A 12285-nucleotide genomic window follows, 5' to 3' on the forward strand; every position below is an offset into this window, starting at 1 on the left:
AATCGACGCTACGCAATAAAAGCAGAATCATATAACTTGTATTATTAGCAATTTTTTTTTATTATTAATTTCGTTTTCATTAAATAAGTAAGTAATGAAAAAAAATTGGTATTTAAATTATTTTTCATGTAGGTATTGCAAGCTCCAATAGTTATCAATTTACAGCGAGAACATCACTATCGAATCGATTGTTCTTATCGATTTGTGAAACATCAGTCAGCAATAACCTCGCGAATTGTTAGAGAGCTATTGTACACGTGGTTACCGTTGTAATGATCACGAATCCCAACCACTCCAATGTTATTATGACTATAATATATGATTAGTAAATGAAACTAGATGTAAAACTTGCCACAACTGCAAAACTAACTTGTAACTTGCCATAATAATCTTTTTCTAAATGTTATTCTAGTTTTAATTTTAGCATTACCAAATGTAAACAAACTTTGTCAGAAAAACAAAATATTCTAATGCATTACTATCAAAATATTACATTAATTTTAACAAGACAGAAACTTCCAAAATAGTACCATTAAAAAACTAAGTTTAAATTTCTGAAAGTCCCGCTTACTGTGTTGATAATTAATACTGAAAGAGTAGCAATGTACCTGTTTGAATAATGGTTTATAATCAAATGCTAATGTAAAACTAAGTAATTTATTGACACAAAATGGATTAATAAATTAACACAATGAACCAAGGTGTTTTTAAGACTGTTGAAAATAAAACAAGAGAATTCTTACTTTTTTTTTATTGAGACAAGTCTTAAAATAAAGGTTTTAACGGTTGGACTTAGCAACACGCTCCAACTCATCCTTCTTCTTGATGGCATAAGAGTTTGATGAACCCTTCGCTGCGTTGATAAGTTCATCAGCGACACACTCAGCAATAGTTTTAATGTTCCTGAATGCTGCTTCACGGGCACCAGTGCACAACAACCAGATTGCCTGGTTTACACGGCGCAGGGGGGACACATCCACGGCCTGACGACGCACTGTACCAGCACGACCGATCCTAGTGGAGTCTTCACGAGGTCCGGAGTTGATGATAGCTGTCACAAGTACTTGCAGAGGATTTTCACCAGTCAAAAGGTGAATGATTTCAAATGCGTGCTTGACAATACGGACAGCCATAAGTTTCTTGCCATTGTTACGTCCGTGCATCATCAGAGAGTTGGTCAGACGCTCGACGATGGGGCACTGAGCCTTACGGAATCTCTTGTGTGCATACCTGCCGGCGGAGTGGGGCAAGTATTTCGCGTACTTCTCCTTGACGGAGATGTAATCCTGCAGGGACATGTCAGACACCTGAACATCATAGCAACTCCACCTTCCAAACAGCTTGATTTCAGGAATGTCGGCGGCAAGGGGCAGGGGCGCGCTGTCAATAGCCATGCTGCCCGCTTCGACACTATCATCATTCCAGTTTTCTTCAGCCATTATGATGCCTACAAATAAACATTCACGAATTAGTATTTAGCACAAATAATAAAACCACACAAATATTCACTTGATTTAAAATAAATACATACTTTTTAAAGCACAACAGCGATTATAACCTCGTGTTGTCAAAAGTACACGAGAAAAAGGAAGTTGTTCGAGATTGAGGTTTGAAGGTTGGCATTACAATTTCGGTGTTACCATATAAAAAGTTATTCTTCAATAATCCTTAGTTTAGTTATTTCTAATTTACTATTCTTATTCCGCAAAAATTAATAAATTCTATTTTTGACAAGTTGTATTGGTTGTACCACGATGGATCGACATTTTTAATTTTTATATTATATTTATTGGATTTTAGTAATCACGATTAGTAAGATAGATTTCAAACCGATATTCGGCAGGTATGTGTATGGGCTGCTTTATAGACATTATTTATCACATGTTTTATGTAATTATATTTTATATTAATAAAATTATTGCGATCAAGGAAAAATCGTTATAATAAAAGAGAATCAGTATTTCTTTTTTAAATTAAAGCAGATTTACAATGATTCACGTTGACAATGACATAACGACCGACATTTCTTATCATTATCACGAAAATGTCATTTGTCTATCAATATCTATTTATGTAGGAATCCGAATCCCCAATCCCAATCCATTCATTAATCGTTTCGTTCGGTTCGGAAAACTTAGTTTGCGCTAGCGCTAAATTAGCGCTGCCTCTGTAGATGATTATTATACAGCTGATCCGCCTATTAGAATAACTGGTTCAAGTATTACATTGTGAGGTGGTTTATATCATCAATTTATTCTTCATATCGACAATAATCAAGTGTTGTATAGGTTAATTTGTGCAACTGGACTCTGGACAAAGTTCGTTATGGCTGCTTTGAAGAAAACAAAAAATCTTAAACTCCTTACCGGCTTAGTGCCTAGATATTGCCCCCAACTCACAGCTAGAAGAAACTTAAATCTACAAGAATTTCACAGTAAGGACTTGCTGAGAAAGTTTCAGGTTTCTATTCAAGACTTTAGAATAATCGATTCTAAATTGGACACAAAACCTTTGGCGGATTTTAAAGCTGATGAATACGTTGTCAAAGCTCAGATCCTAGCTGGTGGACGCGGTAAAGGCCATTTCGACAATGGTTTTAAAGGAGGTGTTCACCTGACCAAAAACCGTGATGAAGTTTTCAATCTAGCTAAAAATATGATTGGACACAAGTTGATCACGAAACAAACACCTAAGGAAGGAATACTGGTTGACAAAGTGATGGTAGCAGAGAGTGTTAACATCAAGAGGGAGACATACTTCAGCATAGTGATGGAGAGATCCTACAATGGTGCTGCTATTGTGGCGTCCCCTGCTGGAGGTATGGACATTGAAGCAGTGGCAGAGAAAACCCCACATCTCATTAAAACTCTGCCTATTGATATCTATGAGGGTATCACTGACAAGATGGCTAATGAAGTTGCAGAGTTCTTGGAATTTAAAGGGGAACTTAAAGCAAAGTGTGCTTCGGAACTACAGAAACTTTGGCAATTGTTTTTGAATGTATGTGATATGTTTATTTAATTAGATTTCAAAACTTATCAGCTTCATTGACTTAGAACTCTATATAATATTTATTTGGTTGTTTCTATTTCCAGGTGGATGCTACTCAGCTGGAGATTAACCCTCTAGTAGAGACCGATGATGGAAGAGTTATCTCTGTGGATGCTAAACTCAACTTTGATGACAATGCTAGCTTCAGGCAAAAAGACATTTTCGCCCTTGATGACTTATCAGAGAGTGATCCTAAAGAGGTACGTTACAAAAGTGATAAACAGAAAACATTGCTGATTTTCATTTTCAATAATATACACATGTAATCCTGATTTATTCTTTATGGCACCTATTTTAATCTTATTAAGAAATTCATTATGAAATCATCTATAAATAAAGACTTTAAACATACAAAAACATCACAAATTTATTCAAATTACTTGATTTAAATGTCAATAGGTGATTAACTTGAAGCAAGGACATTAAGAATAACTGTTAACTAATGGCAATAGCAATAACCATCTTACTTTTCATGTTGACATTCAATTTATCATTGTTCAAGTACTTGATGTAAATAATGGGTATTTGTTGTTATCACTGTCTTATCACCATAACCTCTGTTATCATATTTTTTTGTCTTGTTGCTATTTTCAACTTGAGATAATGATTTTAGGTGAAGATTTTAGTACTGTAAAAGTTAACTGGGCTTGCTTTCAAAATCATAATATATGTAGATGGTTGAAAGGCTAATGATTGATCTTAGCCTCTCAACCATTGAATTGTCTACTTATTGATCATAGTATAATATTTTTTTGCTTACATAACAACCTTCTAAACTAAAAATGCACTAAAAATTAAGCTGAAAAGGATAGGACTTAATCAATAGATTAAGTATCTGAAGATTTATGAAGCTTAATGCCACAAGTACATGTAATGCATTCTTTGAAGAACAATTTTGGACATTGTTTTTCCTCAACATCATACCTTTTAATACTTAGAGGGGCAGACAGAGGAGCACATTTTCCAGTGTAATGCTACTTTATATACTAATAATAATATCTTCATTCACAGAGAGAAGCTGCTGCCCACAACTTGGTGTACATTGACATGGATGGCAGCATTGGATGCATGGTCAATGGAGCTGGTCTAGCCATGGCCACTATGGACATCATCACTCTAAATGGAGGAAAGCCAGCCAACTTCCTGGATCTTGGTGGAGGTGTTGGACCAAAACAAGTATCAATTGCACTGAGAATATTGGAATCAGATCCCAAAGTGAAATCCATCTTTGTCAATGTCTTTGGTGGTAAGTTTGTATTGACTAATACCATAAAACAGAGTGAATAGATAGATAGATAGTGATAGAAGAGGGGTGAATAAACATTACGAAATTGTTCTAACATCTATTCAACCTTTGAATTCTATTCACCCCATTTTACCTTAGTTGTTTTTAATATTTTTAAGAGTATTTTTAAGATATTTTGATCTTATACTATGATTTTTTTTCTTACAGGTATAGTCAATTGTCTCACAATTGCTGAGGGTATCATCACAGCATGCAAGGAAAATCCTCCTAAACATCCTTTAATCATCAGATTGGAAGGAACAAACTCAGATGCAGCTAGGGAACTGCTTGAAAACTCAGGTCTTCCTCTTAAAATCGTCCAGGATGTGGACCAAGCAGCTAAAACAGCAGTTAGCCTTGGACAGTAAGAAAAATGATAAATTGAAAAATTGCATAGACAATTCTTTGATTTACATTTAAATGCAAACACTCGAAAATTCCATTACTGTCCCAAATATTTTAAATGTACAAACCGCATAGAGTATTGTGTAGTCTCTTAAAAAGTTACGTAACTTCGGAAACAGTTTTTGCGATATACTAAGGTATTAGTTCTGCTATAAGGAGTTCTGACAGTAGCATGTGTAAACAAAGAATAAGATGCGAACAAGAGATGTAAACATAGGAAAATATGCCTAACATACTGTAAATATGTACTTACATTGTACATTGTCATTGACTAAAAATACATAATTTTAGAAGACTGAATTTTTGTTCTAACCTGCTAATGAAATTAGAAATTCTAGTACTTAAGTACTTGTGTTTATGTAAATCAAATGTATTGCCATGAATAATGTTATATTATGATGTTTTGTATATAGTTTATAATATATAGCACAAAGAAATATGAGTGTTTTAATAGAAATCCCAGTTAAAAAATGAATATCTTTATTGATAATTTAAAACTACAGTACAATCATTCCAGACACATTATGTACTAATATATTAGCTAAGCGCGAAACAGGTTAAGTTTTCTTCCTTGGCTTGTATCACTTTTGACGTTGGAAATGTTGGCTTGGATTTCGTCATAAGTGGGGAGGTGTGCGAGTTTCCCGCGAGCTGCTACTGCTGGCTTCGTACTCAACATTCGCTGTGCCACACGAATTACATCTTCAGCTGTTGTTTTTTCTGTAGAAAACAAAATAAGAAATACTTAGTATACCAAAGATTAGATGTTTCTTTATGTAACTTATTATATCGACTATCGAAAGACATTCAGTAGTTAGAGATTACACGGTTTAGTCAGGCCAGAGCGAAATTCGTTACGTCGTTAGTCGCCTTTCGCAAATGCTGTACCTCTGACGTACCTACGTAGCTTTAAATTATTCTAAAAATTGTAAGAAATGTAAAAAATTTAAATAAGATTATAACTTACCAATTTCATTAATGAAGTACGAAGGTGGCTTTCTCTTGCCCGTCGCAAGTACTTGTCGGCCGACATCTTCAAATACGACTGGTCTAGCTTCTAAATTCATCAGTAGCATGGACTGTAGCTGAGTTTTGGCCCTCTGAAACAAATAATTCAACATTTATTTTATGCCTCATTAAAATTATTTAGAAAATATATTACTTATATCAAAGAAAATATTGTTGAATCTTACCCGTAGTTCTGTTTCACCAACTTTGCCAGCCATGTTCGCAAGTTCCCTGGCGATTACCAGTGTAGTATCGTAAATGCGGTTGGGAGGAGAAGCAGCGTGGATGCAGAACAGTCCTGTGTCGCCGTATGCGTGATTGTATGCTGTTGCATTGAACATCCAGTGATATCTAAAGAAAGAAAAAAGCACTGATACAGTAAATGTTGACTTTAGAACCCATATCTTGCTATACGTGTTGAGCATGCTTGATCAAATAAAAATAGGCAAAAAGCGAGGCCAGTAAAACAAGCAAAACATTACAGATTTAAGAAAGAAAAAAGTTCATACTTCTTCGACTGGGTATTAACTGAGTGCACTAGAGTATAATAATAATTAGAAGTAATAGATTTTCTTTGGTTTTTATTTTAATAATATAAAATCATAATAATATATACCTGTTCAGGACATTAGTGTAAAGTCTTGTGTACATTCCCTTGCCGGGGCCACCAGCTGAGAACGAGCCTCCACCACCCATCATCATGTTCAACACACATGTTGGCACAAAGTCAGGGTCACTGTGTGAACAACCTAGGAAAAAAAAACAAGAATGTAAATATTTTATCCTATTTATTTCTGGACAATAAGGCTTTTCATAATCTCTACACTTGGTCATACCACTCTTTGGACAAGCATTGGTAAACATATTCTACTCTACTGTTTGCAATCACATCAAATCACATGACTTTTTATATTAGAGTTTAATATTTATGAAAAGTGTTACTTACTTTCTAATCCAATAACAATATGAGTCAATTCTGGGAGATCAGATCCTGGATACAGAGGAATTTCACAATCGTCCTGAAATATTAAATATTTAATACAATTAACATTACTTGTTGACATGAGATTTTACATTTTAATTATAAATGCTAAACTGTATTCATATTTTACCTGTTCCATTCCTCCGGTGTATTGTGCGATTGAGCGGTCAACATTAGGTACAAATGCTTCGTCAACATGCCAAGTGGGCTTCATGTCCACAAAATATTTCTGGACATATTCCACAAATGGTTCATGCTCCACCTAAAGGTCACGAGACAAGATTTAAAATTCATAAAACCATAACTGAAAAGCATGATTGTGGGCTGCTAAATTATTAAAAAAATGTAAACAGTAAACAGAAAAATAAAAAAAGCATTGTAGAAAATAGACTGGCTTTTGGGCTGTAGTGTCCATAATACAATAGGCTACTTTCCTACTAGTCAAATTCAATACTTTTTTCGAAACGTCAAAAACGATATTTTCTATGAACTTTGTATGAAATAGTGCGTTATGACGGCATAAGTTTTTGACGTCAAATAGCAGACTTATTTCTAGAAATTTAGCTAGAAAAAATCGAAAATTAAATAGTTCATCAAATATATGAATGAGAGTGTGATTATTTTTTAATATTTTATTGTATTGAAAAGTTGTAATAATTTATTTTTGACCGAGGATAGTACCCAATTGTGCTGTGCTTATCAATCAAGTATGGTGTATGTATTAGTATGGAGTACATATAGAGTAATATATCAAGTATCATGAGAGATTAAATTGTGTTCAAATCACCAACCCGCATTCAGAAAGTATGGTATGTAGTTGATACTCAAAACATCTCTGTGTCAAAAGAGACCTTTGGTCAGCATTAGATACGTACAGGTGTTTACTTTTTATATCAAAAAAAAATTTTTCATATCACTTACACCAACAGCTGCAACCACCATCCTATCAGGTGTGTAGTGGTTCTTGAGGTAGTTCAGGATAATGTCCCGGTCAATTTTATTAACATTTTCATTCCGGCAGATCTTAGGTAGTCCAAGAGTATTTGCTTTGTATGCAGCCTGTAATACAAATTGATTATATAATTAAAATGGTCATTTTTTAAAATAATTGCTACTTGAATAATTTTCCATAGATTACATTATGATTGCTAAACTCACACTATGAATCATATCCATCAATATATTCTCTTGCTCAGGCCTCATTAACAGAGTCTCCAGTTCAAAAGCAACAGCCTGTCTTGCTGACTCTATCTCATCTGGAGTAAGTTGTGGTCTTAGTGTCACTTCAGCCAAAACCTAAATAATAAATTATGGTTTTTTTATAACATAAAAAACAATAACTATAACTATCAAGAATAAAATATGTTTTTGTTTCTAAAAATAATTTAGAAAAGATTGTTTTACCTGAGTGACAGCTCCCAAGCCTCTTGAATCTGCACTGGTGGCATACACAGTGGTATCACGGGATCCTTGGCAGTCACAGATGCCTCCATGTTTCTCAAGCTCTCTGTGCATGACATCTCGGGTAGCATACATATGTGTGGCCTGTATTTAATCAATAAAATATAAATTAAAAACACATTTCTAAGAAGTCTAGCCACTGTTGTTGCACCATTGAACAATTTATAGACAAAGATGTGATAGAAAAAGTCAGTTCATACTTACACCAAAGCTCAGTTTCTCAAGAAAATGGCAAATACCATTGGGGTAAGCCACTTCATATCTTGGCCCAGAATCAATTACCACTGAAACAATGATGCAATATCACATTATAACAATGAAACATCAAGTGTACCTTGATCCTGAGGCATATCAAATTAATGTACTTACCACCAGCAGTGCAAAATTGTCCAAACTTCTTCTCTGATGCCACTCTTAGCCCATTGCTAAGCACAGTGACTTCTGTTAGAGCATCATCAGTCACAGCTGAAGAGTAAATCACTGGCGGCAGGTTTGGCATAGCCTCAGACAATGGCGGCAATGGAGTAACATTGCCCCTATTCACTGCAGCTGCCGATATCTCGATATCCTGGCTGTAATTTCTTACAGCCCATCTATTTGCGCTCAACCTATGAAAAAAATAAAGTTTCTCAATTAATAATGCAATTAATTGCCATTAATAAGAAAACTCCTAAGAGAACAATAAATTTATCATCATAAACCATTGAAGATTTTATGAGTTAAATCTTACCCCATACCGATATTTTATGGTGACACCGAAAAACAATAAACTTACCCATTTTTCAAAGAAAATAACCTACTAAATAGGTGTTTCACCTCCATTACATGCGACATCCTCGCATAGATTTTAACACAAAATTTTTATATCAGGGATATTGTATGTGATGCTATAGATGAAGAAAAAAATGCCAAGCTTTTTTTTATACTTTCGGAATGCAGATGGATGATACTTATGTATGACAGGTGACACTAACAGCAACCTAGACTGCGCTTTGTTAATTCAGTTGCCAGTACTAAAATATTGATAAATAGGTAGGAAAGTTGCTCTATTAAGAATGAACTGAATGAATGAATGAATGATTTGTAATTCAAGTTATAAAACTTGAAAGAAAAATGAAAAAGATATACTTCATCGATTAACTTAATATACAAAAATTAGCTTAACAGTGGTCTTATACTTTTCTGCAAATTTTTTAACGTCCTTGTTTTTTTATCGTGTGGCAAGACCAGTCGCATTTCACAGGAAATGTGCCTGTCCGCCGTAAACTTGATGGTCGTCAACATCGTGAGGCGGCAGCCGATCTGCGACCTCGGACCTCCGGCAGACAAGATTTCGGATTTAACACCTGCGTCATGGGTGTGTCATAGATACAGGCAATGGAGGAACACACCCTATCTATTGTCGTGTTCTCGAGGGAAGTCCATGAGGATATCCAAAACGATAGACAGGATATTGATATATCGGACAGATTATGGGAAGCTTTACATTGATATCACAATTTTTTGACATCGACAGAAATATGCTGACAAATGACAAATCAAATCAAATAGACGTTGACTGTTGACGTTGAACGACTTGTTGATTTCAAGTGTTTCCAAAATCTCAAAATTGCTTTTATCAAAGGTTTATAACTATCTAATGATGACTACTGACACAATAAAGTCGAATAGTAAATAATATTTAAAGATAATTAAATTAAAATAATGTATTTTTACTCTTGGTAAATCTAATTCAAGAATTGAATAATTGAACTGCAAAGCAGAGGAAAGTTCAAAAAAGTAATGTAAACATTCAAGAAATCATTTGATATGTGCATAAAATACGTATGAATTTTAATTCATCCTACAGTTTGCTCATTTAAATTTCAAATCATAGTAGTCTGTGCCCGAAGTTTGAAGATTTTGTGCTCTCAAGAGAATATATAGAATGAGACCAAAAATGACTTACAAATTGTTGAAAAGGGCTCTTAGTACTTCGTCGTATCGAAGTCGCCCGCAGGTATGTATTGTAGGCGCTGGACCAGCCGGATTCTATGCAGCGATGCATCTTACTAAGAAATTGGAGTCAGTAAACATTGATATATTGGAAAAATTGCCTGTGCCCTTTGGACTTATCAGGTGAGTAACAATGAATTTGTGTAGGTTTATTATGAAAAATTTTGATGACTATTTACATTTTCTGATATCTTTTCAGGTATGGTGTGGCTCCAGATCATCCAGAAGTGAAGAATGTTATAAACCAGTTCACTAAAGTGGCACAACAACCCAATGTTAATTTCTATGGAAACATAACTTTGGGTAAAGATGTTCACCTGCATCAGTTGAGGCAACATTATGATGCAGTACTATTGGTAAGTTTTTAAAGAATTCTGGACTAATCTTGAATTACTTTAGTTTAAGTTCATCCCTTCAATGTTATTCATGGCAGACATATTAACATAATTATGCTGTTAAGGTCCTCATATACAGACACTCAAGGACTTAGATAAGTAAACAAAGGCCACTTCAAACCAGTAATTACCTACTTGTGATATTTCAGCTATTTCTATACTCTAGTTTCTATCTTGTTACTTGTTGTTTGTTAAGATTTTTAAATGATTTCAGTCATATGGTGCTGAAGAAGACAAAACCCTTGGTATAGAGAATGAAGATGCAACAAATGTGGTTGCTGCACGGAGATTTGTAGGATGGTACAATGGACTACCCTGTGACAAAGATTTTAAGGTAAATTTAGCTACACATTGAGAGATGATACACTTATGATTATTACTGAATGTATTAATTTCGATATCTAATTTTACAGGTTGATCTTTCTGGCAGAACGGCAGTTATTCTTGGTCAAGGAAATGTTGCTTTGGATGTGGCAAGAATATTACTTATGCCTATTGATGAGCTCAAAAAAACTGACATAACAGAACATGCACTCAGTGCTCTATCAGAATCTAAACTAAAAGAAGTATATCTGGTAGGCAGAAGAGGGCCATTACAAGTGGCTTTTACCATAAAAGAACTCAGAGAACAATTAAAGTTGAAAAACTGTAGAACAATATGGAATGAAAAGGACTTCATAGGTGTGGAAAAGATAGTGCCAGATCTCCCTCGTCCCCGCAAACGATTGACTGAACTTATGTTAAAATCATTAAATGAAAACCAAACAGTAACAGATGATGATCAGATAAAATATTTCAAACCAGTATTCTTTAGAAGTCCAAATAAATTCTTGGTTGACAAAAACAACCAATTGACTGGAATTGAATTAACATGCACTAAACTTGTAGGAGATAAGTTGGAAGAGCAGAGATGTGTACCTACTGAAGAGAAAGATGTAATTAATTGTGATTTGGCATTCAGGAGTATAGGTTACAAGAGTGTGCAGGCAGATAAAGATTTAATATTGAAACATGGAGTAGTAGAAAATAATAAGGGCATTGTTGAAGATAGTGCAGGCCTTGGAAAGCTTTATGTAGCAGGATGGCTTGGCACTGGACCTGTTGGTGTTATATTACATACAATGGGAAATGCATTCCAAGTAGCTAAAGTTATGCTTGAAAATTTAAACAGCATTGACAGCTATAATAAAGGTGGTTTTACCGAAATAAAGAAAATAATTAGTGAAAATAACAGTAATGTTATTGACTGGGGTGGTTGGGAAAAAATAGATAAGTATGAGAAAGAACAGGGAAAATTGAAAGGTAAGCCTCGTGAAAAGGTTTGCAGTGTAGAAAAGATGATTGAGATAGCTCAAAAATAGATGTTGTAAATAAGATATTTGTGACTACTTATTAAGTTATTTGTAACCATGCATTAGTTTTAAGTAAATAATAAATACGCATACTTAAAGGGTAGCTATGATACATATTTTATGGAATGTTAAAGTTAAAGCATAAATAATTTAATTATGTCTTTGTTTATACATTTATAAAGATTTATTAAACAATTTGTTATTGAAATGTATTTTCTGTAGTATTTGACTGCCCCATCATCACTCAATAGTACTCGTATTTCACACCTTGCTGTTACCACTACAAGTTAACAATAACAAGTGTACATTTGCCGCCGCTTAACCGGAGCACGTAATAAAGCTCTTGTATTT

General features: G+C 34.3%; 4 protein-coding genes across 4 annotated transcripts; 2 read left to right on the forward strand and 2 right to left on the reverse strand.

Moving 5' to 3' along the window:
• Positions 1–736: 736 nt before the first annotated feature.
• Positions 737–1694, reverse strand: LOC118262300 (40S ribosomal protein S5). The gene is made up of 2 exons (XM_035573528.2): positions 1532–1694; positions 737–1447 (listed from the first exon to the last, which is right to left on the reverse strand). Exon 2 carries the CDS (start codon positions 1437–1439, stop codon positions 780–782), a length of 660 nt encoding a protein of 219 aa, XP_035429421.1. The 5' UTR covers positions 1440–1447; positions 1532–1694; the 3' UTR covers positions 737–779.
• Positions 1695–2058: 364 nt separating this feature from the next.
• LOC118262299 (succinate--CoA ligase [GDP-forming] subunit beta, mitochondrial) lies at positions 2059–5178 on the forward strand. The gene is made up of 4 exons (XM_035573527.2): positions 2059–3000; positions 3096–3251; positions 4063–4297; positions 4505–5178. Exons 1-4 carry the CDS (start codon positions 2326–2328, stop codon positions 4702–4704), a joined length of 1266 nt encoding a protein of 421 aa, XP_035429420.2. The 5' UTR covers positions 2059–2325; the 3' UTR covers positions 4705–5178.
• A 26-nt stretch (positions 5179–5204) lies between these two features.
• LOC118262297 (mitochondrial-processing peptidase subunit alpha) lies at positions 5205–9196 on the reverse strand. Its single transcript, XM_035573525.2, has 12 exons — positions 8968–9196; positions 8562–8800; positions 8397–8476; positions 8136–8276; positions 7890–8027; positions 7653–7790; positions 6862–6993; positions 6696–6768; positions 6366–6498; positions 5935–6100; positions 5709–5841; positions 5205–5461 (listed from the first exon to the last, which is right to left on the reverse strand). The coding sequence occupies exons 1-12, from the start codon at positions 9024–9026 to the stop codon at positions 5283–5285; spliced, it is 1611 nt and encodes a 536-aa protein (XP_035429418.2). The 5' UTR covers positions 9027–9196; the 3' UTR covers positions 5205–5282.
• A 531-nt stretch (positions 9197–9727) lies between these two features.
• On the forward strand, positions 9728–12146 carry LOC118262298 (NADPH:adrenodoxin oxidoreductase, mitochondrial). The gene is made up of 4 exons (XM_035573526.2): positions 9728–10310; positions 10387–10543; positions 10797–10916; positions 10996–12146. Exons 1-4 carry the CDS (start codon positions 10120–10122, stop codon positions 11941–11943), a joined length of 1416 nt encoding a protein of 471 aa, XP_035429419.2. The 5' UTR covers positions 9728–10119; the 3' UTR covers positions 11944–12146.
• Positions 12147–12285: the final 139 nt, after the last annotated feature.

The sequence above is a fragment of the Spodoptera frugiperda genome, chromosome 12 (assembly GCF_023101765.2).
Source record: "Spodoptera frugiperda isolate SF20-4 chromosome 12, AGI-APGP_CSIRO_Sfru_2.0, whole genome shotgun sequence".
Lineage (NCBI taxonomy): Eukaryota > Metazoa > Arthropoda > Insecta > Lepidoptera > Noctuidae > Spodoptera > Spodoptera frugiperda.

Coding starts and splice junctions, on each gene's coding strand:
- LOC118262300 (XM_035573528.2), bottom strand. CDS start 1,439: ATGGCTGAAGAAAACTGGAATGATGATAGTGTCGAAGCGGGCAGCATG.
- LOC118262299 (XM_035573527.2), top strand. CDS start 2,326: ATGGCTGCTTTGAAGAAAACAAAAAATCTTAAACTCCTTACCGGCTTA. Junction 3,001..3,095: donor TTTGGCAATTGTTTTTGAAT/GTATGTGATATG, acceptor TTCTATTTCCAG/GTGGATGCTACTCAGCTGGA. Junction 3,252..4,062: donor CAGAGAGTGATCCTAAAGAG/GTACGTTACAAA, acceptor CTTCATTCACAG/AGAGAAGCTGCTGCCCACAA.
- LOC118262297 (XM_035573525.2), bottom strand. CDS start 9,026: ATGTCGCATGTAATGGAGGTGAAACACCTATTTAGTAGGTTATTTTCT. Junction 7,791..7,889: donor TGATGGATATGATTCATAGT/GTGAGTTTAGCA, acceptor TTTGTATTACAG/GCTGCATACAAAGCAAATAC. Junction 6,101..6,365: donor TACACTAATGTCCTGAACAG/GTATATATTATT, acceptor TTCTTTCTTTAG/ATATCACTGGATGTTCAATG.
- LOC118262298 (XM_035573526.2), top strand. CDS start 10,120: ATGAGACCAAAAATGACTTACAAATTGTTGAAAAGGGCTCTTAGTACT. Junction 10,544..10,796: donor ATTATGATGCAGTACTATTG/GTAAGTTTTTAA, acceptor AAATGATTTCAG/TCATATGGTGCTGAAGAAGA. Junction 10,917..10,995: donor CCTGTGACAAAGATTTTAAG/GTAAATTTAGCT, acceptor CTAATTTTACAG/GTTGATCTTTCTGGCAGAAC.